Here is a 26,208-nt window from a genome sequence, read left to right as displayed (position 1 = left end):
ACCAAGAATTTGGACCCACTTTTGGTAAATCAACTGATTTATAAATATATTACAGGTCACATAGGCTTTAGCATCCCCATGTTGTGATACACATGTATGATGTCTTTTTTTGTTTCAAACTAAAGTTAGATCTAAGCTAATTTAATTAATCAATCTTTAATATTTTTGTGAGCATTACTGTTATGGTGATAACAAAGCCACTTAGTATAAAACTATTATAATTGCAAGGCCTCATGGTTGTTGGACATAGTTTAGGCTCGTTAGATACTAAAATTGCTTTTCCGATATCTAAGGGGTTAAATGTCTAGGGACAGAGGTTTTCTGTTTCAGCAGGAGATCAGCTGTCAACAATATTCACTCTCCCTTATGTGATCCTACAAGCTCAACTGATGTCTGCACCTCCTAAACATACCCCGATCTGCACAATGTTACTTCAAAAGGGTTATCCAAGAAAAGAAAAACAGCGCTAATTTCTTAGAAAACCAACACCATACCTGTCATCAGGTTGTGTGTGGTATTACAGTTTGGCTCCATACACTTCAATGGAACTGAGCTCCAATACCACACAACCTGAAGACAGGTGTGGTGCTGTTTTGTTTTTTTTTCCCGCTTGAACCAATGGGGATCTATGGGATAAAAATGCAACAAACTGACCGAAAAAAGGCAATACCTAGAGCATTCTGCAGTAGCCCAAAAAAGAACACCAAAATTGTTTATTACTTTATAGGGCTCACTGTTGTCTGCAAAATTGACATTTTACTCTGTATTCTGGCATCATTAATACAGATAAAAGAAGAGGGACCTATACTGACCTATTGGTAACCCAGCAGAAAATGTGACCCATTCCAATTATATCCCTACTTTCTAGCCAGTCATTATCCAGAGAATCTGTTGGCTATTCTGTCCTGTCTGTTGAATAAATACTTGTATTATTCCCCAAAATGTTCTAAAACATCTTTTTTTTAACTCTGTGTTGTGATTTTCCTGTTATTCTATATTCTTAAAGGGGTACTCCGGTGAAAACCCTTTTTCTTTTAAATCAACTGGTGGCAGAAAGTTAAACATATTTGTAAATTACTTCTATTAAAAAAAATCTTAATTCTTACAGTACTTATTAGCTGCTGAATGCTACAGAGGAAATTCCTTTCTTTTTGGAACACTGATGACATCACGAGCACAGTGCTCTCTGCTGACATCTCTGTCCATTTTAGCAACCATGCATAGCAGATGTGTGCTAAAGGCAGCATGGTGGCTCAGTGGTTAGCACTGCTGCCTTGCAGTGCTGGGGACTTGGGTTCAAATCCCACTTTGGACAACAATAAATAAAGCATTATTATTATAATAACGTCAGCAGAGAGAACTGTGCTTGTGATGTCATCAGAGAGCGTTCCAAAAAGAAAATAATTTCCTCTGTAGTATTCAGCAGCTAATAAGTACAGGAAGGATTAAGATTTTTTTAATAGAAGTAATTTACAAATATGTTTAACTTTCTGCCACCAGTTGATTTAAAAGAAAAAAGGTTTTCATCGGAGTACCCCTTTAACCTCTTAAGGACTCAGGGCATACCTGTACTCCCTGAGCCTGGTCCCGGTGTTTAAAACGGGGTCACACCGTGACTCGGCATCACACCGGGCCGGTCTGGCTGCTATTCATAGCCGGGACCCTGGGCTAACAGCACGCAGCACCGATCGTTGTGCCACGCGCTATTAACCCTTCAGACGGGCCATCAAAATTGACCGCCGCGTCTGAATGTGAAAGTAAACACTTCCCGGCAGCTCAGTTGGGCGGATCGGGACATCGTGATAAAATCGCCATGTTCTGATCAGCTTGGACGCAGGCGGTGGTCTCCTTACCTGTCTCCGCAGCGTCCGAACAGGGATTGATTGCTCCAAGCCTGAGCTACAGGCTTGAGCAATCGAGCCCCTATCTCGCTGATCCATGCAAAGCTATGGCCTTGCAGGGATCAGCATAAGAGATCAGTGTGTGCAGTGCTAAAGGTCCCTATGGGAGCTATAACACTGCAAAAAAAAAGTGAAAAAAGTTAACAAAAGGTCATTTAACCCCTTCCTTAATAAGTTTGAATCACCCCCCTTTTCCCATAAAAAAAACAAAACTGTGTAAATAAAAATAAACATATGTGGTATCGCCGCGTACGGAAATGTCCGAACTAAAAAAATCCAAAGTCAAAAATTGCGTATTTTTGGTCACTTTTTATATCATGAAAAAATTTATAAAAAGCGATCAAAAAGTCCGATCAATACAAAAATGGTACCGATAAAAACTTCAGAACACGGTTATAGGGGTTAGAAGATGAGAATTTTTAACATAGAAATTTTCCTGCATGTAGTTATGATTTTTTCCGAAGTACGACAATATCCAACCTATATAAGTATCATTTTATTTAAGTATCATTTTAACCGTATGGACTTAAAGAATGAAGATAAGGTGTTATTTTTACTGAAAAATGCACTGCGTAGAAACGGAAGCCCCCAAAAATTACAAAATTAAATTTTTTCTTCAATTTTGTCGCACAATGAATTTTTTTCTCGTTTTGCCGTGGATTTTTGGGTAAAATGACTAATGTCACTGCAAAGTAGAATTAGTGGCGCAAAAAATAATCCATCATATGGAATTTTATGTGCAAAATTGAAAGCGTTATGATCTTTAGAAGGTGATGAGGAGAAAATGAAAATGCAAAAACGGAAAAAGGCTAATTCCTTAAAGGGGTTCTCCGGTGCTTACACATCTTTTCCCCTATCCAAAGTATAGGGGATAAGATGCCTGATCACGGGAGGCCCGCCGCTGGGGACCTCCGGGATCATGCCCGCGGCACCCCATTTGTAATCAGTTCCCGGAGAGTGTTCGCTCCGGGTCTGATTACCGGCGACCATAGGGCGGGCGGCGTGTGACGTCACGCCTCCGCCCCTGTGTGACGTCACGCCTCCGCCCCTCAATGCAAGCCTACGGGAGGGGGCGTGACAGCTATCACGCCCCCTCCCGTAGGCTTGCATTGAGGGGCGGAGGCGTGACGTCACACGCCGCCAGCCCGGTGGTCGCCTGTAATCAGACCCGGAGCGAACATGCTCCGGGGATTGATTACAAACGGGGTGCCGCTTGCATGATCCCGGGGGTCCCCAGCGGCGGGACTCCCGTGATCAGGCATCTTATCCTCTATCCTTTGGATAGGGGAAAAGATGTGCAAGCACCGGAGAACCCCTTTAAGGGGTTAAAATAATGTCAGGGCCTAGAGTGTCATACTGCTGCTCAGCCAATCACTCACTGCAGTGATGATTGACTGAGTAGTAGGATGACACACTAGCCCTGACGTCACTCCAGGACCTAGCGTCATGCTGCAGCTCAGGAAGAGGATAGCAACCAGGGACTGGAGCAGGGCACCATGGGAGAGCTGGAGGTAAATACAGGTTTATTTATAAACTGTAGTACTGTATGGGCAAAAAATCAAACTCTCCTGCCAGATAACACCTTTAAACAGCGCTAATCTTTCTCCACTTACTGAGAGCTTTACTTCCCCAATACAGTCAGTGTCAGACTGAGTCAGTCTACGATTAAGCACGTAAGTGCGAAACGCGTCAGACGGCTTGCTCTGTTGTGAATATTGTCTGAGGATTTCTAAATAAAGCAAAGATTTTTAACCGCAACTCCAAGTACTGGATGATCCTTTATCTTTCTACGTTTGCATTTGGCCGAAGGCGGAACCGGCATGCCCGTGCACAGGTGTTGCGGCTACTCCGAGTGGTGGTGAGCGGTGTGTAACCCCATTCATTAAAAGACTCTGGCCTAACTGTGGGTAGTTTTATGTAGCAGCTACATTTTGTGATGCAGCTGTTCTGAGTGCAGAGAAGTAGTCCTTCACATTACGAGCGCACACTCATAAGGACTTGCTTGCTTTACCCAATAGTTTCTGATTGGCAGTTGTCAATCACCAGATTGTGGACCGGGGATTATAAACACAGAAATGCTTGTATGCGCCTATCCTGGATTATTGGAAGCTGTGAATTCCAATAATCCAGGCTAGGCGCATACAAGCATTTCTGTGAACTTATACAGCTCTCAGTAGCATTGTCTGCGTGGTTTTGACATGTATTTTGTCAAAGATATGGTTCATTCTGTTTATTTCGGACTGGTACTAGGAGTCAAAGCATGCAAACATGAACTAGATTCATCCTGGTGTACAGGAGCTCTTATCACCAGTCATTATTCACCATAACCATTGCAGGTGCCAGGTGGAGGCAGAAAAAAAAGCTTCTCCTTTGGGAATGGTTGCCTTCTCTTAGCTGAGGTCCGTTCCAGGCTTAGGTGAACATTGACAGCTAGGAGAACCACATGCATACTGCTGACGCATGAATTGGAAATCAGAGAATCCTGAAGTATAACGTAAATTTTACATGTGAGACAGGTGGCATGCTGTCTGGTGAAACAATATCTTAGTTTGAAGCAAAATTTATGAAACTAGACACAAAAATGTGAAAATCGATATCTTTCTGCTCAGCTGGTGGGTGACTGTGCGGAGACAATAAAAGTTTATTCCTTCAGTATTTGATGCTCTGGCTTTTGATGTAAAATAATAGGTTTCAGGCTTGTTTATTTAATTTAAAAAAAAGCCATTTGGAATTACGTCCGTTTTTTTTAAATTTTTTAAACAGTGTGTGTGCACTATACAATTTAATAGTGCATAGTGTTGGATTAAAAATAACACCATGACCACATGACTTATTTTTTGCCATATTTTTTTTCAACTAAAAATGTGTGAACCCAGCCTCAGACTTAGTTCACACACCGGAAAAAATTTACAAACATATTTTATTTTAAAAGCGGCTGTACAAAAACTTACAGGCATACAAAAATGTGGCCTTTTTTTGCCAGTTCTGGACAAAAATGCACACATAAAATTAGGGATGTCCCGATACCATTTTTTTAAGACCGAGTACGAGTACCAATACTTTAATTCTAGTACTCGCCGATACCAAGAACGAGTACTTATATTTTAACCCCTTAAGGACGCAGCCCTTTTTCACCTTAACGACTGAGCCCTTTTTCGCAATTATGACCACCGTCACTTTACGAATTAATAACGCGAAAACGCTTTTACCGAATATTCTGATTCTGAGATTGTTTTTTGTGACATATTCTACTTTATTTTGGTGGTAAATTTTCGGCGTTAATTGCATCCTTTTTTGGTGAAAAATCCCAAAATTTCATGAAAATTTTGAAAATTTTGCATTTTTCTAAATTTGAAGCTCTCTAATTGTAAGGAAAATGGATATTCCAAATAAATTTTATTTTTCTTCACAAATACAATATGTCCACTTTATGTTGGCATCATAAAATGGACATATGTTTGCTTTTTGAAAAAAATGTCATGAAAATTGCTAAATCTGAAGGGACAGATGTTACAGAACTACAACTCCCAGCATGCCTGGGCAGTCGAGGCATGCTGAGAGTTGTAGTTTGGCAACATCTGGAGGGCTACTGTTTGGGAACCACTGTAACAGTGGTCTCCAAACTGTGACCCTCCAGATGTTGCAAAACTACAACTCCCAGCATGCCCAGATAGCCTTTGGCTCTCTGGGCATGCTGGGAGTTGCAGTTTGGCCCCCCTAGTGGTTGCCACAGTAAAGATCAATTTACTTTCACTTTCAATTCCCCCCCGTCGATTCCCTACCTGAACAGGATCCTGCAGGCTCCAGCGAAGATCCCAGGTCCCCAGGCATCTTCTCCTGCAGGTACGGCCTCCATCTTCTTCCCAGAGCCCCTCGACATCCAGGGGCGGGCAGAACGGGGGGTTGCCATGGTAACCCCCTGTCCTGCGCTGCCATTGATCAGAACTCCGTTCTGACTAATGCCAGGGGATAGGAGTAGATCGCAGCTTTGCGACCTCACTCCTATCCTTTAGGCTGATCGGGGCTGTTGCTGACAACTCTGATCAGCCCTATTTTCTGGGTGATCGGGTCACCAGAGACCCGATCAGCCCGGAATTGGAGAAAATCACATGTCTGAATTGACATGCGATTTTCTCCGATCGCCGACATGGGGGGGTCTCAGGATCCCCCTGGGCGATGTGCCAGGGTGCCTGCTGAATGATTTCAGCAGGCATCCGGCTCCGGTCCCCAACCGGCTAGCGGTGGGGACCGGATTTCCCACGGGTGTATGGATAAGCCCTTGGTCCTTAAGGACTCGGAATGCAGGGCGTATCCATACGCCCTGTGTCCTGAAGAGGTTAAAGGAAATCTGACAGCATGGTGACGCAGTTTCTGGCACTGTTTACCGTGCTGATATGTGGGTTCCTTGTTGTGTACAATGGAGGCGGCTGCTGTAGTATGAGCCAAGATTTCTCTCTTCTCCATTGGACAGAACAGGGAATTGTCATTGGCGGCGAGAACGATGACCACATGGTGAGCAGCGGCAGATTGTCTTTAATAGTAGGTAGTATTCCCTTGCAGACATTAGAAGCAGCCCCCCAGCAGTCATTATTAGCAGCCCCCCCTTGTAGACAGCAGCCCCCCCTATAGACTGCAGGCCCCCCTTTTAGACAGCAGCCCCCTTGTAGACAGCAGCCCTCCCCCCCTATAGACTGCAGGCACCCTTGTATACAGCAGCCCCCTCTTGTAAACAGCGCCCCCCCTTTAGACAGTGGGCCCCGTTTAGACAGAAGCAGCAGTTCCCCCTTTAGACAAGAGCAGCAGCAGGGCCCCCTTTAGACAGAAGCAGGGCCCCCCTTTAGACAGAAGCAGGCCCCCCCCCCTTTAGACAGAAGCAGGGCCCCTCTTTAGACAGAAGCAGGGCCCCCCTTTAGACAGAAGCAGGGCCCCCCTGTAGACATTAGTAGCAGCACACAGCTCACCTGCGGCTGTCCTCCGTCGTGTGCTACCGCTCTGCTACCCCATTCTTCCGTCCTCCCGGTCTGCATCATGGCGTCCTATGGAGGAGCATGTGACAAATACGTCACTCCGCTTCCTCCGTAGCATTACGCTGGGCGCAGGGGAGGAGGCGGAGTGACGTGTGTGTCACATGCTCCTCGATAGAAGAGGACCGGAGTACGGGGCAGCAGAACGGCACCAGGTATCGGACATGGTATCGGGGACATTAAACGAGTCTTCGATACCATGTAAATGGCTAGTATCGGCCACGATACCGATACCGGTATTGGGACATCCCTACATAAAATACATCAGCACATTTTACTATGTCTAAACTTAGCGTAAGGCTTTATTCACATTTCCATACGAAAATATGTATCATAAGCACACACAAATGACCAGGCACAGATAAAATCCATCACAAAGTTTTGCAATAATGAAGTACCGTGATAGACAGACCCTCTTCCTAATATTTAAAGGGATACTCCGGTGGAAAACTTTTTTTTTTTTTAAATCAACTGGTTTGTCAACAGATTTGTAAATTACTTCTATTAAAAAATCTTAATCCTTCCAGTACTTATTAGCTGATTAATACTACATAGGAAATTATTTTCTTTTTGGAACACAGAGCTCTCTGCTGACATCATGACCACAGTGCTTTCTGCTGACATCTCTGTCCATTTTAAGAACGAACTGTCAAGAGTAGGAGAAAATCCCCATAGAAAACATATGCTGCTTCCTAAAATGGAAAGAGATGTCAGCAGAGAGCACTGTGTTCCAAAAAGAAAATAATTTTCTCTGTAGTATTCAGCAGCTAGTAAGTACTAGAAGGATTAAGATTTTTTAATAGAAGTTATTTACAAATCTGTTTAACTTTCTGGAGCCAGTTAATAAAAAAAATATAAAAAAAACAGTTTTCCACCGGAGTATCCCTTTAACCCCTTAACCCCTTAAGGACCCGGGCTTTTTCCGTTTTTTCATTTTCAATTTTTCCTCCTTAACTTTAAAAAATCATAACTCTTAAAAATTTTCACCTAAAATTATATATAATGGCTTAATTTTTGCGTCACTAATTCTACTTTGTAATGACATTAGTCATTTTACCCAAAAATCTACGGTGAAACGGGAAAAAAAATCAATGTGCGACCAAATTGATGAAAAAACACTATTTTGTAAGTTTTGGGGGCTTCTATTTTTACGCAGTACATTTTTTGTCAAAAATGATACCTTATCTTTATTCTGTAGGTACATACGGTTAAAATGATACCCTACTTGTATAGATTTGAATTTGTATCACTTCCGAAAAAAATCATGAATACATGCAGGAAAATGTATACGTTTAAAATGGTCATCTTTTGACCCCTATAACTTTTTTATTTTTCTGTGTTCAGGGCGCTTTGAGGACTCATTTTTTGCGCCGTCATCTGAAGTTTTTAGCGGTACCATTTTTGTTCTGATCAGACTTTTTGATCACTTTTTATTCACTTTTTTGTGGTATAAAAAGTGATCAAAAATGCGCTATTTTGGACTTTGGAATTTTTTTGCGCGTACGCCATTGAACGAGCGGTTTAAAAAGCGGTATATTTTTATAAATCGGACATTTCTGCACGCGGCGATACCACATATGTTTATTTTTATTATTATTTACATAATGTTTTTTTTATTTTGGGAAATGCCGGGTGATTCAAACTTTTATTAGGGGAAGGGATAATTGAAAGGGTTAATGATTTTTTTACACTTTTCTTATGCAACATTATAGCTCCTATAGGGGGCTATAACATTGCATGTACTGATCTTTTACACTGATTGATCCATCTCCATAGGAATGGATCAATCAGTGTTTTCGGCGATTGAATGCTCAAGCCTGGATCTCAGGCTTGAAGCATTCATTCGGCGATCGGACAGCACAGGAGAAGGTAAGAAGACCTCCTCCTGTGCTACAGCTGTTCGGGATGCCGCGATTATACCGCGGCGATCCCGAACAGCTCCCTGAGCTAGCCGGGCACTTTTACTTTCGTTTTTAGCCGCGCGGCTCAGCTTTGAGCGCGCGGCTAAAGGGTTAATAGCGCGCGGCACAGCGATCAGTGCCGCGCGCTATTAGAGGCGGGTCCCGGCTTCACTATGACGCCGGGCCCGCCGCGATATGATGCGGGGTCACCGTGTGACCCCGCGTTATATCGCAGGACCGGGACTCATGACGTATGCATACATCATGGGTCCTTAAGAGGTTATGGACTCAGGGTTTTTCAGTTTTTGCACTTTCGTTTTTTCCTCCTTACCTTTTAAAAATCATAACGCTTTCAATTTTCCACCTAAAAATCCATATTATCGCTTATTTTTTGCGTCGCCAATTCTACTTTGCAGTGACATTAGTCATTTTACCCAAAAATGCACGGCAAAACGGAAAAAAAATCATTGTGCGACAAAATCGAAGAAAAAACGCCATTTTGTAACTTTTGGGGGCTTCCGTTTCTAGGCAGTGCATATTTCGGTAAAATTACACCTTATCATTATTCTGTAGGTCCATACGGTTAAAATGATACCCTACTTATATAGGTTGGATATTGTCGTACTTCTGGAAAAAATCATAACTACATGCAGGAAAATGTATACGTTTAAAAATGTCATCTTCTAACCCCTATAACTTTTTTATTTTTCCACGTACACGGCGGTATGGGGACTAATTTTTTGCGCCGTGATCTGAAGTCGGTATGATTTTTGTTTTGATCAGACTTTTTGATAATTTTTTATTCATTTTTTAATGGTATAAAAAGTGACCAAAAATGCGCTTTTTTTGACTTTGGAATTTTTTTGCGCGTACGCCATTGACCGTGCGGTTTAATTAATGATATATTTTTATAGTTCAGACATTTACGCACGTGGCGATACCACATATGTTTATTTTATTTTTTTGACACTGTTTTATTTTTTTTATGGGAAAAGGGGGGTGATTCAAACTTTTATTAGGGAAGGGGTGAAATGACCTTTATTAACACTTTTTTTTGTAACTTTTTTTTGCAGTGTTATAGGTCCCATAGGGACCTATAACACTGCACAGACTGATCTTTTACACAGATCACAGGCGTATATTAACAACTCTGTGATCAGCATTATCGGCGCTTGACTGATCCTGCCTGGATCTCAGGCACGGAGCAGTCATTCACCGATCGGACACCGAGGAGGCAGGTAAGGGCCCTCCCGGTGTCCTGCAAGCTGTTCGGGACGCCGCGATTTCACCGCGGCGGTCCCGAACAGCCCGACTGAGCAGCCGGGTCACTTTCACTTTGGAAGCGGCGATCCCGCTTCATATCGCGGGAGCCGGCGCAGGACGTAAATATACGTCCTGCGTCGTTAAGGGGTTAAAGATTCTATAATGACAAAGATTGTTCAACAGGACTGGCGCTTGGCTACTGTGGTACCAATATATAAAAAGGGGTCAAAGGGGATCATGGGAACTAAGTTTAACATCTGTTGTGGGTAAGATTTTTGAGAGATGCTATTCTGGAATAAAATAACCTTCTAACACAGCACCACTGCCGACGTTTCTAAGGCATTTGATACTGTGTCACACAAAAGGTAAGTACTGTACATAAAATGAGGACTAGTGGAGGATATATATGTAAATGGATTAGCAACTGGCTTAGTGATAGTAAGCAGAGGGTGGGGATCAATGGAACTTACTCTGGTGGGATGACAGTTACTAGTGGGGTACCACAGGGATCAGTACTGGGTCCAATTCTTTTTAATATGTTTATTATTCACCTTGTAGAGCGATTACAGAGTAGAATCTCTATATTTGCAGATAACACTAAATGGTGATCGCCACAGAGGATGATAATATTACAGAGGGATCTGGGGAAGCTGAAGGCTTGGGCACAGACATGGCAAATGAAGTTTAATGTGGATAAATGTAAAGTAATGCACTTGGGTGGTAAAAACAAAATGTACAATTATTTGCTGAATAATGAGACATTAGGTAAAACTTCTACCGAAAAGGACTTGTGGCGATCAGTCCCAGGCAGCTGCTGCCAAGGCTAACATTGCATGTATCCAGAGAGACATAGAGGCTTGGGTCAGGAACATAGTTTTGTCTCTGTATAAATCATTAGTCAGACCGCACATGGAGTATTGTGTCCAATTTTGGTCACCTGTATATAAGGACATGGCTGAACTGAAGAGGGTGCAGAGGAGGCCGACAAAGATAATTGATGGTATGGGAGGATTACAGGACCAAAAATTGTTATCAAGCTTGGGGTTATTTAGTTTGGAGAAAAGACACCTTAGGGACGATCTGATCACAATGTACAGATATATAAATGGACAGTACAGAGATCTTTCCAGTGATCTTTTTATACCTAGGCCGGTGACCATGACATGGGGGCAATCTCTATGTCTAGAGGAAATGAGGTTTCATCATCATCACAGACAGAGATTCTTTACTGTAGGAGCTGTGGGACCATGGTCATCATCATGCCACATGATGTTGCAAAGTCTTATTTAGTAAACAGGTTTAAGGGGGGGCAGGATGTTTGTTTTTTTGAAAAAAAAAACATAATATTACAGGTTATGGATACTAGATTTATGTGGATAGAACATTGATCCAGGGATTATTCTGATTACCATATTGGGGTCAGGAAGGAATTTTTCCTCTGTCATGGGGCAATTGACATCAGTCTCATGTTTTTTTTTGCTTCCTCTGGATCAACAAAGTAGGATTCTAGGTTGAACTCGATGGACTCTTGTCTTTTTTTTAACCTTACATACTATGTTACTATATAAATAAGTCTGCATAATACAGGTCCTTTGCTTTGTTATGTTTGCCAATTGTATCTATTTCAGTTTTGGATTTTAGTTATAAATTGTCAGTTTTTAATCCTCAATTGGTCTTTGTTAAATACATCAATTCGGACACTGCAAGTTCTGAAGTAATTTTTTTTTTTTTTCGCTTTAGTTTTGCTTATGTGCTACATATTTATTATACTATCACAGGGGGTTGATAAATTTGGAGCGCATAAGCAAAACAAAAAAGTTGCAGCTGAGTCTTTTGGGAGACTTTTTGCAACTTTTTAAATTTGTTCACGTACGGGTAAGACCTGGAGCAGACTTGCAACTTTTTGTAAGGGGTTTGCAACTTTTTTTTGCCTTTGTGCGACTTTCACACATCATAAATACCTGACCGCTGCAAAGTAAAAACTGAAATTTGCTTAGGTAAGGCTGCTTGTAACTTATTTCCTACTCACAAAAGTCGCACAAAAAAGTCCTTATGTGCATGTACGAATTTTTGTGCGACTTTTGTACGCAAAAAAAAAAAGGCTAAAGGAAAATGTTCACCTGTTCACCCACACTATAACCCGATACACCGGGTTATAGTGCGCGTGAACAGGAGATCGATGCAGGGTCTCGGACTGCTATACCTATATGCAGTCTGGCGCCCCATTCCTCCGAAGGTCCCCCTCTTCCAATGCTGACTTGCACTTTGGGGCGGGCCCGCTGTCTGGATTTAAATATTCATATTGAGCGCTCACATGACCGGCGCTTATGAATACTTAATCTAGCCGGCCGGCCCGCCCCAAAGCGCAAGTCAGCGCTGGAAGAGGGAGACCTTTCAGAGGAACGGGGCGCCGGACTGCAGGTACATATAGTAGTCCGAGACGCCGCATCGGTCTCCTATTCACCCACACTATATAAGTCGTTGGGACTATGTCCCTCTCACCCGGTCCAGCTGGGCAACAGCCTGGCACGATATCTTCTGTGCTCGCACTGCCGTCGGCGCTTCTAGCTGAGTGGCGTGGCTGCTGGTGAGGCAGGTCATCACACTAAGTAAGCACACGAGAGCAGGAGCGTGTTCGCGGCAGTGAGTGGGTCTGGCATCCTTGCTGGTTTGGCTCCGATCCTGTGTACTGCTAAAAGCTACCAGGGAACAGTAATGTCCATTTCTTTAGGCAAGCTGGAAGTTGAGGTTTTGAAACATCAGGAGGGCCACCAGTTTGAGACCCCTCATCTATGAGATCTGTTCAATGAAGACTTCTGAATTCTGGAAACAGCAACTGACAAAACAAATAAAGGAAGCAAGACTAAACTGGACTGAACAGTCAACAGACTGGGAACACATGAAATATATTGAATGTCATTATCATAAGGTCTTTGGTTAGCAAAAGATGATTTATAAAAAAAAAATACAACTTTGCATATTTTTGGTTACTTATGTATGCTTGATGTTCAGGTTTCAGTGATAAGAGCTTCATCCAGTGTTCTAAGCAGCAAGTACAATAAGTCCAAAGACATCCTGGAGAACAAATACTTAGGTCATGGTATAGAGCAGCAGGAGCATTTTCGGGACAGGCAGGCTCTACATTATACAGATTAATATAAAGCAGAATCCATACAAGTCCTACATATGTCTGATCCCTTAGCTGTGTGACTGGACACAGAAGAATGGATTTACAGAGACAGGAGACTTCATCATGCATGATGGTTCCTCCTATCACAAGGATCATGAAGTGACACTTTTTCTTGAGGTTCATGCATCGAAGTGTAACCTTGGAAAGGTAACAGCCTAGACATGAATCCAATGGAGAATAAGGGTAGATCTGAAATCTGAAATAAATAAAAAAGAAAAGATTCATAACAAGGACACAGCAACTGATGGAAGAACGTATCTTAGCTTAGAAATGCAGTGCCTGTATGACTGAACACTGAATACCTGACCCGACATACCTTGCATGCCAGGTCCTATTGCGCAAAACTGCCTATCAGCAATGGAGGTTAATATAATGGGTATATCCAGACGGGGACTGTGGATCCAAGTAAATGATACCTTGTTGCAATTCGGTTCACCAGCATTATAACCCTGTGTATTGGGATTAGTGTGGACAAACCGGCTGTCAGTTTCCCTCTAATATAGAGAATTGTGCTCTTATGTCCTCTATTATTCATTGCAAATCTTTCTTTATTTTTAGACCTGGACAGAGTTGTTGGCGGGCTAGCAGGATACACCTTTTCTTTCATCAAATATCAGAAGTCCTTAGTCCTTTATTTGTAGCCATCACAGAATATATGCCTTTACTGCTAAAAAAAAATTGTCATATATTTTTGATAAAAAGTCAAGAGAACAAAGTAACTAGAGTTATAGTATAGAGTAAATGCATCTTGAGTGTAAGTAATGTTATTAAAATTCAAATGGACATCAATGAATAAATAGGCGCACATAACATCAAACAATACACAAATGTGTAAACAAAAGTAACAGAGCCTCAACTGTTCATCGATAAAAAAGGAAAGCATTGGCACTACCCATAAAACATCATTAAAAAAACAGCAAAGGAAAGTGCCCAGTATGAAACCTTTAGACCTTTTTTAAATCTTATAAATTTTTGCCATGTAAGTATCCTTGGATACAAAAATGCCATATTACATATGTTAGTGTGTCGCAGATCTTGGGATCAATGGATATGGATCACTTGCTTAGTTTTTGTAGACCAACAAAAGCTGCAGAAAGCTTTCCATTGGTTGATTGAGAATAATGTGGGTCACCGGTGTACTGAGGAGATGTGTTGAAATCCACATCATCAAGATGATAAACATTTAGGAATTGCCAGGAACACAATGAGAAGTGTCAGCACTTCATTGCACTCAATCTTCTAACTTTGAAGTGTCCACATATTTCCATTGAGAATGGGGTATATAAGTTACATGTAAATAGAACAATCCCATAGTCTCTTTAGAACTAGTTAGGCTGATGATACTGACATCTTATTAAAATATCAATAGGTTTGACTAGCAGACCTTAATATGTGGATTAATTTAGTATTCTGACAAATTTATACTGGATTAAATGTTATTGTTATCCACATAGAATATTTTGTTTGTATAAATAGATAATGAACGATAAATGAAAATTAAAATATATTAGAGTACTTGTTATATACCATTCATGCAGAATGGTAAGCAGTAGTATTCAATGCCAAGCAAATACGCTCATTGGGGGGAAAAAAAGCCCCATTAAGTTGTTGCAATTAAATAAAGCTTTATATGTGTGAATGAAATGATGATATATGTAAGTGATAACAATATAAGAGTGAAAGGATACTTTCAAAATTATCTTATTATTTTTCTCTATAAAACATACACAAAAAAGATAATAATAAACATTCAACACACACCCTAGTCCCCTCCTTCCCCACCCTCTCCCTCCCGTTGACAGTGAGCTCAGAATGGAGAATAAATATTATAACGTCCAGCCAACATTCCCTAACTGGAAAACCCAGAGGGACTGTGCTCATTATAATGTCATATTAATGTTATTGCCCTTGTCTCAGATAAAGCTTCAAAATACTTTAACTATGTACCCCAAATATCAAAATATTTTCCCATGGCATTACGTCTTTGATAGGCAAACCCTTCCAGACTTAAATAAATATTTCCTTTATTAATGAATTCCCCTACTGTGGGATGTTTAAGATCCTTCCAATGTGAAACAATCACTTTACAAGAAACATATAGAAGACTAAGAATAGTTATCCCAGCTTTCTCCGATACGGACAACGAAGAGATACATTCCAGCATACGACTCAATGTATTCTTTCAATATTATTAACATTTATCTCATCTGTTGAATAAAGTATGACTGTCCAATCCCTTCTCAATCTGGAGCAGTTCCATAAAAGATGAACTAAACCTTTTTAAGAAGCCTGAAACCTAGGACATTTATCATTATCTGCTAACCCAATACACAACATAAATCTTGGGGTACAATAGATTCTATGGATTAAATATATATTTAACCTTAGTACCTCACTAGCAGATATTAGAAGCACATTTTCGAAGATCTCCTTCCACTGCTCTTCCGTAATTGGTTCTATTGCTTCAATCCATTTTTTTTTCAGTCCTAATGGATACTTTTGAGTTAGGCATCCAAAAGATGGCAATAATATAGGGATATAACTAGTGGAACCTGGTTGAAAGACTAATTTTAAAATTAAAAAGAGTTTGCAGCTGGCTTAATTTGCTTCTTTTTTTTTCTTGGCATTAATAAGACAAGGTAAACTGACGTGTCCTATAACTTAGCTTTTACTGGATCATGAAGATACAAAAATTATAGATTCCCTATAGATACAAACGCAAATGATAATGTGAACAAAATTTAGGAGACACTATTGATGAGGTCAAACTATGTATATATAGATAGTAATATGGTTAGAGTTCATGCAGGACAGGTTGTTGGTAGTTGGTGGTACACATTGCTGTAAGGTCCTATCTCGGGGGACCCTATAGCTTTCCCTCACTGTCCCTATTACTGCCTATGACTACCACCCTAACAAGGGCGATCCTGGTCAGGAACCTCCTTACTCAGCGCTCACTAGAGAGACCCCTATGTACAAGATATTCTGAATTTAAGGGCCTAAATCACACAAAAAAAAAGATTTTATGACTATCAGTAAACTCCACATACCCTACGCACTTAACAAAGAAAAGAAAACATCACATCCAAAATATGTAAGAAAACTTATAGGTACAAAACTAGTCCAATGTGTTTCACTTTATCATGTATCCGATTACATAGCTTATCAGGGATTTTGTAAGGAAATAGGGGTTAATGTAGCCCACAACCACTGTTAAAACCCCTACCAGGACTCATGTATTGGTTACCTTTCATTAGTTGTTTTACTTAGATTTAAAGGGTCCAACCGGATCTGAAACCCCCACAAATAATTGCATAGTTGATACCATACAGTCTAGATGTAGAAATAGCGATATTTAGCTAGACACAACAAGATAAAGCAAAATGGTGTGATTATAGAATAAAGGATATGAAAACAGGAACTTGCAAGAATAAACTTGGCCCCAAATAGCCTGGATTGTAAGAGTCATCACTTATTAAGCAAATTAACTAGCATCAAAGTATGGATCTCTTATATTGTTCTGATCTGTATTATAATGCCTTCATATATTCCAACAGGGCCAGTGCAACACTGGATACAAAAGGACCACCTATTGTTGTCCCGTATTGTTGTAGGAACTGGAAAGAACCTTTACAATGATAATACTCCCAATAGGCTAAAGATGGTCGCCATTCAAATATATGCATGCATGCCCTATTTAGTGCCAAGTCGCTAAAGCATGATGATGGCCACTAGAATGAAGTCAACTGTAGGCCACCATACTGTATGTTGCCATATATAGTTCGTTGCTTCTCAGAGTGCTGTATTTCAAAGATGTTTTGCATTGTTTTTTTCCCCTTAATATTTCACCTGATGACAGATGGCAGTACTACTGGCATCTTGGCTCCCAGTGGTGATATTAGTATAGCATTCGACTGCTTGGCTGTAGTGCTCATGTGCCTACTGCATGTTAACACAAATCAGGGAGACTGGCAGTGCTTCTTCTGAGGATCAGCAGGAAATTTGGTAAAGTGAGTAGATATTTTTTATTTACAATTTTACCGCATTTGCAGCTGTTCTAATTTATTTTTAAAGGTCAGATAACCCCTTCAATATATCTAATTATATACTATATCAAAACAGAGTATTGGTAAAATATTCAACAACTCTTTACAGTAAAAGTTGTTAAATGAAAGCCAAAAAGTTGTTAAAGGAAAACTGTTGGAAGTGCAGGTTAGCACGTGTGACACTGATCACAAGTACGGTGTCCATTTTAGGACATCATCAGCCGTCAGCTGTACCTCGCTCATCCATCAGCCAAAACGGTGTCCCGCCTCATCCCTCCTCCGTCAGGCGTCAGCCAAAACCTTTGTCATTTCTCAGACGAAAATGAAAGTGCTGAGTCACCAGAGCTTCAACAGACCTGCTAGCACAGACAGTGTGTGATTGGCTGCCATCACAGACACTGTGATTGGTTGATGGGAGGGTGTGTGCAGTCCCGCTCCACTGTTTCGACACACTTCTTTACAAACCCTAATCTCTCATGTACCCAGCTTTTCCCGATTCCTGCAAAACAAACCTACGCTCTCAGCTTTTCCCGATTCCTGCAAAACCTACAGTTATGTACTCAGCTGTAGATTTTTCAGGAATTGGGAAAAGCTGAGTACATAACTGTAGGTTTTTTCAGGAATCGGGAAAAGCGGAGTACATAACTAGGTTTTGCAGGAATCTGGAAAAGCTGAGTACATAACTGTAGGTTTTCCAGGAATCGGGAAAAGCTGAGTACATAACTGTAGGTTTTGCAGGAATTGGGAAAAGCCGAGTACATAACTGTAGGTTTTGTAGGAATCGGGAAAAGCTGAGTACATAACTGTAGGTTTTGCAGGAATCGGGAAAAGCTGAGAGTGTAGGTTTGTTTTGAAGGAATCGGGAAAAGCTGGGTACATGAGAGGATTAGGGTTTGTAAAGAAGTGTGTCCAAACAGTGGAGCGGGACTGAACACACCCTCCCATCAACCAATCACAGTATCTGTGCTGGCAGCCAATCACACACTGTCTGTGCTAGCAGGTCTGCCAAAGCTCTGCTGACTCAGCACTTTCATTTTCGTCTGAGGTATGACAGAGTTTAGGTTGACAAAGGTTTTGGCTGACAGATGAGGGAGGTATGGTTTTGGCTGAGGGATGAGGCAGGACGCAGTTTTGGCTGAAGGATGAGGGAGGTACGGCTGAAAACTGACAACGATTTGTCTAAGGGAGGAGGTGGGACGCTGTATTCGCTGAAGGATGAGAAAATCAGCTCATCTTTGTACTGTGTCTGCAGGACAAGCAATATAAGTCTATGGAGGGGGGAAGAAGGAGCTCTGCCCCACCAGACCAGGGACAACTTTAAATTAAGGATAAAGCATGCTTTAGGGTAGGATCACACATAGCGCATTCGCAGCGTATTTGACACTACAAATCCGCTACTGCCTTTCCCTAGAGTGTGCCTCCAGCTGTGCCCGTGTGTCCTGCTCTACAAGCACGGATGCGCAGCTTTCCAGACATCGCGGCCACTCCTTGAGCTAGGCCGAGAGCGGCTGCGATGCCTGGAGGACACTACACATGCGCTCACGCGACTCGCAGTTCCCTCTGTGTCTGCTTGTAGCAGATGATTGCTACTGCTAACAAGGACACACAGGCACAGCTGGAGGCACACTCAAATATGCTCCGGATGCGCTATGTATGTATGTATGTACCCTTAAAGTTCCTCATACACATTAAAACTGACCCTTCTGTTTTCAGCGGGATCGGTCAACTGACTGATGTATATCAGGCCTCCCAACTCTCCCCAACAAATGATTGTGGGATCAGACGTTGGATTTCAACTGCTCAACATTTTTGTTTTCAGGAACATATAGCAGTGGCAGGAAACACTAGGGACTTGCAACAGCAACACTTGTGTAGGATCAGAGCACAGCTTCTCCCAGGATCACTGAAACTGCTGAACAATGGGTTCATGGGAACTGAGGAAAACCAGCTGGATACCACCTCTGGAATTATATATAAAGCTCATTGATGGAGCCAGAAGAGAGACTGCTGGATCTGGCAGGTCCTACCTATAGCAGGTGGTATGGCGGCCACCAGCCCTTCTCAACACTTACATTGGCAACAATGCTAAAAATATGTTCAGTCTATGGTTTTGTGTGTGAAAGCCAATGCAGCAAAGCATGAATGTGCCAATGGCCAGGTAACGGAAAGCTCTTAGAGGAGCAATAATTTGGCAGTCAATCCATGTCGGCTGATTGTGTCCTGAAAAACTGAATAACAAGATGAAATTAATTCCTCGTAGAACAAATATACAGTCATGGCAGTAAATGTTGGCACCCCTGAAATTGTTCAAGAAAATGAAGTATTTCTCACAGAAAAGGATTGCAGTAACACATGTTTATTACCTTTGTGTGTATTGGAACTAAACCAAAAAAGGGAGGAAAAAAAAAGCAAATTGTACATAATGTCCCACCAAACTCCAAAAATGGGCTGGACAAAATTATTGGCACCCTTACCTTAATATTAGGTTGCACACCCTTTGGAAAAAATAACTGAAATCAGTTGCTTCCTATTAACCATCAATAAGCTTCTTACACCTCTCAGCCGGAATGTTGGACCACTCTTCCTTTGCAAACTGCTCCAGGTCTCTTATTGGAAGGGCGCCTTTTCCCAAAAGCAATTTTAAGATCTCTCCACAGGTGTTCAATGGGATTTAGTTCTGGACTCATTGCTGGCCACTTTAGAACTCCCCAGCGCTTTGTTGCCATCCATTTCTGGGTGTTTTTGACGTATGTTTGGGGTCATTGTCCTGCTGGAAGACTCAAGATCTCGGATGCAAACCCAGCTTTCTGACACTGGGCTGTACAGTGCAACCCAAAATCTGTTGGTAATCCTCAGATTTCATGATGCCTTGCACACATTCAAGGCACCCAGTGCCAGAGGCAGCAAGACATATCCAAAATATCATTGAATCTCCACCATATTTCACTGTAGGTACTGTGTTACATAGTTACATAGTTAGTACGGTCGAAAAAAGACATATGTCCATCAAGTTCAACCAGGGAATTAAGGGGTAGGGGTGTTCTTTTCTTTGTAGGCCTCATTCCATTTTCGGTAAACAGTAGAATGATGTGCTTTACCAAAAAGCTCTATCTTGGTCTCATCTGTCCACAAGACATTTTCCAGAAGGATTTTGGCTTACTCAAGTTTATTTAGGCAAAATGTAATCTTGCTTTTTTATGTCTCTGTGTCAGCAGTGGGGTCCTCCTGGGTCTCCTGCCATAGCGTGTCATTTCATTTAAATGTTGACGGATAGTTCTCGCTGACACTGATGCTCCCTGGGCCTGCAGGACAGCTTGAATATCTTTGGAACTTGTTTGGGGCTGCTTATCCATCATCTGGACTATCCTGCGTTGACACCTTTCATCAATTTTTCCCTTCCGTCCACGCCCAGGGAGATTAGCTAAACTGCCATGGGTTGCAAACCTCTTGATAATGTGTCACACTGAGTACAAAGACAAATCTAGATCTCTGGAGATGGACTTGTAACCTTGAAATTGTTGATATTTTTCCACAATTTTGGTTCTCAAGTCCTCAGACAGTTCTCTTCTCCTCTTTCTGTTGTCCATGCTTAGTGTGGCACACACAGACACACAATGCAAATACTAAGTGAACTTCTCTCCTTTTTATCTGCTTTCAGGTGTGATTTATATATTGCCCACATCTGTTACTTGCCCCAGGTGAGTTTAAAGGAGCATCACATGCTTGAAACATGTGTGACATTATATCCAATTTGTTTTTTTTCCTCCTTTTTTGTTTAGTTCCAATACACACAAAGGGAATACACACCTGTATAGCAAAACATGTGTTACTCTAATCCTTTTCTGTGAGAAATTCTTCATTTTCTAGAAAAATTTCAGGGGTGCCAACATTTACGGCCATGACTGTATATGTAGATACATTTCTGGAATCTAAAAAGGCTATTTATTGCAATAAGCTGGAACTACTGCATTTGCATGCCAATGCTGCACTGTATACTGAGGGGACAATGAGTGTATCTTAGTACTGGGAAACTTTCAAGCACACATCTTCTTTCACAGCTAAATAATTTGTAAGTGTTGTACTATGGAAGATATGACTTTTGCCATGACTGAGCCCACCTGATAACACTAGTCACATTGGAAATACACATGCCACTCTGACCAGTGTTTTCCAACCAGGGTGCCTCCGGCGGTTGCAAAACTACAACTCCCAACATGTCTGGACAGCCAAAGCACCTTAGTTGGGAAACACTGGCTAAGGGTGCATATACAGTTCACATATACAGTTTCAAGTTAAAAACCATATGGAACTGTATAGAAAAACGTATGCATTGACTTAACATTGTAAACTGTATGTCAAACGCATCATCTGGTTTAGTCCGTTTTGCGTCTTATACGGTTGTGTCCAGTTTTTTACCCGTATACAAAACTGTAGTCTACCACGGTTTTTGGTCCGGGTGAAAATGGGAACCGTACAGAACCATATGTGCATACAGTTCCATACGGTTTTCACCATACGGTTTTTGACTTTGCACAGTTTTTTTCTTGGAATTTCAATCAAACAAGTGAAACTTTATTCAAAATGGAGTGAAAAGTTAAAAACATATACATTTTTTTCTTAAAAAACGGATGCAACCGGAAACCATTTTTCAAACTGTATACGATTTTCAACCATATACGGGTTAAAATTTGTACACATGTTTTGATACAGTTGTCAGGTTTTAAGGAATCCGTTTTTCATCAAATACCTGATACGGGAACTGTATTGCAAAAACATGGTGTGCATGCACCCTTAGACTCTTGTCATGTAGATGTAATGTACACTGGCTTAGTCTCTTGTCATGGCACTTGTCACACTTAGTATGCAATCACGTGTCAAACTTTTTCTGCAATTTGAGGTGCGGTTTATGACTACATGCAAAGGTATCCATAGGCAATAAAGCTGAAGAACAGGAAGGAATTAAAAAAAACAGAACAATCCTTTAAGAATGTTCCCAGAAAGATTATTTGTCCTTCGCCCAGTGTCAATGATCACGTAATGATCACGTACAGCCAGTGTGAATGACTATAATGGCAAATATGAACTAGTATGTTATGGTAGTGTCTGTGACATGATCATTCATGCATCTAATGTGTATTAAGATTCCAGCCTTATCCTATACAATCTATATATAAAAAACACAATGGCCCTCATTTACTATTCTAAACCCGACTTCTTTTGTCAGGTTTTTTTGGCGCATCTATGTCTGCGCCATGTCGCAGACATCGTGCGCCAGTCTGCGACATGATGCAACATTTTTTCCCGACGGACCTGATGTGGATTCTCCCAAACCCGAAAAAGGGGCGTAACCCGACATTTCTGAGCTTTCCCACATATTTATAAAGGTTTCCAACCCGAATTTGTTGAATTGTTGTGGATTTTTTCCCGACAACTCAGAGGAGTTGGAAACCAAAACCTACAAAACCCAGTGCGACAAACAGGATGCGACATAATAATAAATATCAGGGGAAAAAAGCAGAAAGCAAGATAGACTTACAACCCGATTTTCTAAGTAAATAAGGGCCAATGTGTGAGTGTATGTATGTGTGTATGTATGTTCCAGCATCACGTCCAAGCGGCTAAAGATATTAACATGAAACTTGACACAAATATTACTTATATGTCATCAACAAACATAGGATAAGTGATTTAACCCTTACTCACCCCCATTTGCCAGGGGCGGGGTTTATGTTTAAATTCCCATACAAGTCTATGGGAAATATATGTTACTGCATAACTTCCAAATGGCTGGAGATATTTCGATAAAACTTGGTCACATGTTACTTATATGTCCACTTAAAATATAGGATAGTTAATTTAACCCTTAACTCCCCCATTTGTGAGGGTCGGGGTTTTTGTTTAAAGTCCCATGGAAATCAATGGGAAATGTATGTTCCCACATAACTTCCGTACGGCTGGAGATATTTTAATACCTGGTACACATATTACAGGTCGGGATATGAGGACGGGATAGGAGGTCGGGATATGAGGACAGGATAGGAGGTCTGGATAGGAGGTCGGGATAGGAGGACGAGATAGGAGGACGGGATAGGAGGACAGGATAGGACGGAATATGAAGTCAAAAGCTTCCTCCTTTGTTTATTTTCCTCCCCAACAAGGATTAGGAAGGAAAAACCGGGCAACACCGGGTACTCAGCTAGTACACAATATAGCGGGGACAACAGATTTACCAACAAAATAGTCAAAAAACATCTGTGGCTACCAGAAGAAACACGCTGGACTCCTGGGGGTCTTTGGTAACAGGAGAAGTTTCATCAGGTTTCCATGTAGAAGAGACAGAAATATAAGCATCAGCTGGAACCTCTATCTCTAGGAGTATGTCTGATCTGACTGCCTGTCTGCAACCTAGATAGATTAGATCAGTGTTTCAAAACTACAACTCCCAGCATGCCTGGACAGCCGAAGGCTGTCCGGGCATGCTGGGAGTTGTAGTTTTGCCTCATCAGGAGGCACCCTGGTTAGGAAACACTGGAATAGATAGATGTAGAAATGCCAGCTATCTCTGGGTTCCATTTCCCCTAGTGTTGCCTCACACCATGAGAAGGAGTATCTTTAGGGCTCGGAGCAGTGTAAGTATCCGGGGACCCCCGGGGGTACACAGCTCTCGGTGGTCGCCGGGACGTGCGGGGCATACGTAAGCAGTGATCCCCCACTCCGGACTGGGCTCGGCACACGCCGCCTCCCCTCTCCTGCCCACCATCGTCTCCCCGGAATCCAGGGCGGATCTGTGGGCGGCTGTCGGGGTGACACATGCTGCTTCCAGGGGTCCCCAGCAGCTCCCGGGTGACCTCTGAGATCTGTCTGGCCTGGCCCCTCCCAGTCGGCTCGGGTTCTGCGGCGCATCCCAGCCACCACCCCCCTCCATGCTCCAAGCATTGTGAGGCTGGGAGCCGCGTTGTCTTACATTACAGCAGCTGCGATTTGGGGAGAGGAGGGCAGGCGGCGGCGGAGCTCCATCATGGCGTGGAGGAGAAGCGGCTCCCAGGCTGGACCCCCTGCCCGTGCCCTCGGCTGGCTGCTGCTCTGCAGGGTGTACGGTGAGTAGAGTTTCGGGGAGGGGGCGGGGTTGCTGTCTTGGGGGACCGCCGCTCCGGAGTAGGGTGCCTGGCTAGTTGGCAGCGGTCTCCCACAACTTTTCCTCGCCCTGTCATGCTGCCCGCACCCTGTGGCCGTGCCCGGCAGTTCTTGTCACTTGTCTGAGGACCGTTACTTGTGCGGGCGGTCTGGAGGAAGCCCACATTCCTTCACAGGGTACCCCAGCCCGCCCGGCCATGGCTCCCGGCTCGCTCCCTCCTGCCTTTTAAAGTTTGGAGTTAGAGGAGCGCTCCCTACCCGAAGCCGGCGAGCCTCACAATGGACGGGGTCTGGGCCTGTGGAGGAGACCGGCCACCTCACCCGGTGACCCCGGAGACCATGGCTTGTGCTGATGTCACCGCCAGGAGGAGGCGGCTCGAACTTGTAGTCACATTGGGCTGTGTGTGGCAATGGGGATTCACCTTCTCTGTGGTTACCACCTGTGCGTGCGGAGCCATTGTCACGGCATGATGGCAGCGGTGTCACCGGGGACACGTCTCTGGTCATACACCTCCATTACCTCACAGTGGTGGAATATATAGTGTGAGGCGGCTCCTTGGCTCAGCTGTGTTCTGTGGCGGACTACTACTCCCCTCAGGTTGTCAGGGCATGCTGGGAGTTTTGGTGTTACCATAGCTTCTACACATGTTCACCTCATCTTTATATGGGCTTCCCCATTGTGTCCCCCTCATCTACAAACATGGACAAGCTTATGTTGTCATATGTAATTGGCTTTACCTGATACTTTTACTTTAGTGTACCTGTACATTACACCACAACATACATGGCAATTCTTGTATTCTGTCAGGAGGCATAGGGCTGCTTTCACACCCAGTATATATATATATATATATATATGTGAAATCTTTCTTTATATACTTCCCTTCTCTTTCCAATCTACTCCTTCCATGGCAGACCTGACCTCTGCAGTAAACATACATGGGGCCATATATCTGCCATACAAGCCAGTGAAAGCCATCATGGCGTCCTGCCCATCACTTTTCTATTAATAATGGGGAGGATAGAATTGCTCCCTTACACTATACATCAGTGGTCTTCAACCTGCGGACCTCCAGATGTTGCAAAACTACAACTCCCAGCATGCCCGGACAGCCAACGGCTGTCCAGGCATGCTGGGAGTTGTAGTTTTGCAACATCTGGAGGTCCGCAGGTTGAAGACCTCTGCTATACATATTGATAGCCTCTATCTTTTCTCATGCCCTAGGTGGGTACATCCTGACCACCCTGGAATCAGGTTGGGTATATCTTGTGTAGTCCTTTCGTTCCCACCAGCATTGTCTTTGTGACAAATATGTAAAGCTTCCAGTCTTGTTTTGGGGTCCTCCTGTGCCATATCTATACCAAAAGGATTGCCCAGTAAAGTCTGTGGGCACATCAGTGTACCCCTCAGCAGAGTTTACGGACACCTATGTGTTGTAAATAATCTCCTATTTGTTTGGCCATGCTTCCATCTGTAACACCACAGTTTTTCTGGTATACACTGACAGAACAGTATGCCAACATGTAGTGTAGGGTACCCATGCTGGATCCATTGATGTCGAATTGACTGTTTTGTCTGTTTATAAACATGTAGGGGGAGGTTTATCAAGCAATCTTAGAGTCTGTTCACATTAAAGAATTTCCGTTTACTACAGCCTCATCTGGAATTTGCTGCAGACATTAAAGGGGTACACCGCGGCTAGACATGTTATCCCTTATCCAAAGGGTACCCCAGTGGCCAGACACTTG

The 26,208-nt window shown here is 42.5% G+C and overlaps 1 protein-coding gene across 2 annotated transcripts in view; it reads left to right on the top strand.

Annotated features, from left to right (window-relative positions):
- The first annotated feature begins 24,289 nt into the window (after positions 1-24,289).
- The window catches only part of NECTIN3 (nectin cell adhesion molecule 3), a 163,896-nt gene continuing 161,977 nt past the window's right edge, over positions 24,290-26,208 (top strand). For both annotated transcript variants that reach the window (XM_056557494.1, XM_056557492.1), the window contains exon 1: positions 24,290-24,422. In XM_056557494.1, coding sequence (XP_056413469.1) covers positions 24,344-24,422 — 79 coding nt within the window. In that variant the 5' untranslated portion in view covers positions 24,290-24,343. The remainder of the gene's footprint in view (positions 24,423-26,208) is intronic.

This window comes from Hyla sarda, chromosome 2 (genome assembly GCF_029499605.1).
Source record: "Hyla sarda isolate aHylSar1 chromosome 2, aHylSar1.hap1, whole genome shotgun sequence".
Taxonomy (NCBI): domain Eukaryota; kingdom Metazoa; phylum Chordata; class Amphibia; order Anura; family Hylidae; genus Hyla; species Hyla sarda.
The sequence above is the reverse complement of the archived record's forward strand: the minus strand, read 5'-3'. Positions and strand labels throughout refer to the sequence as shown.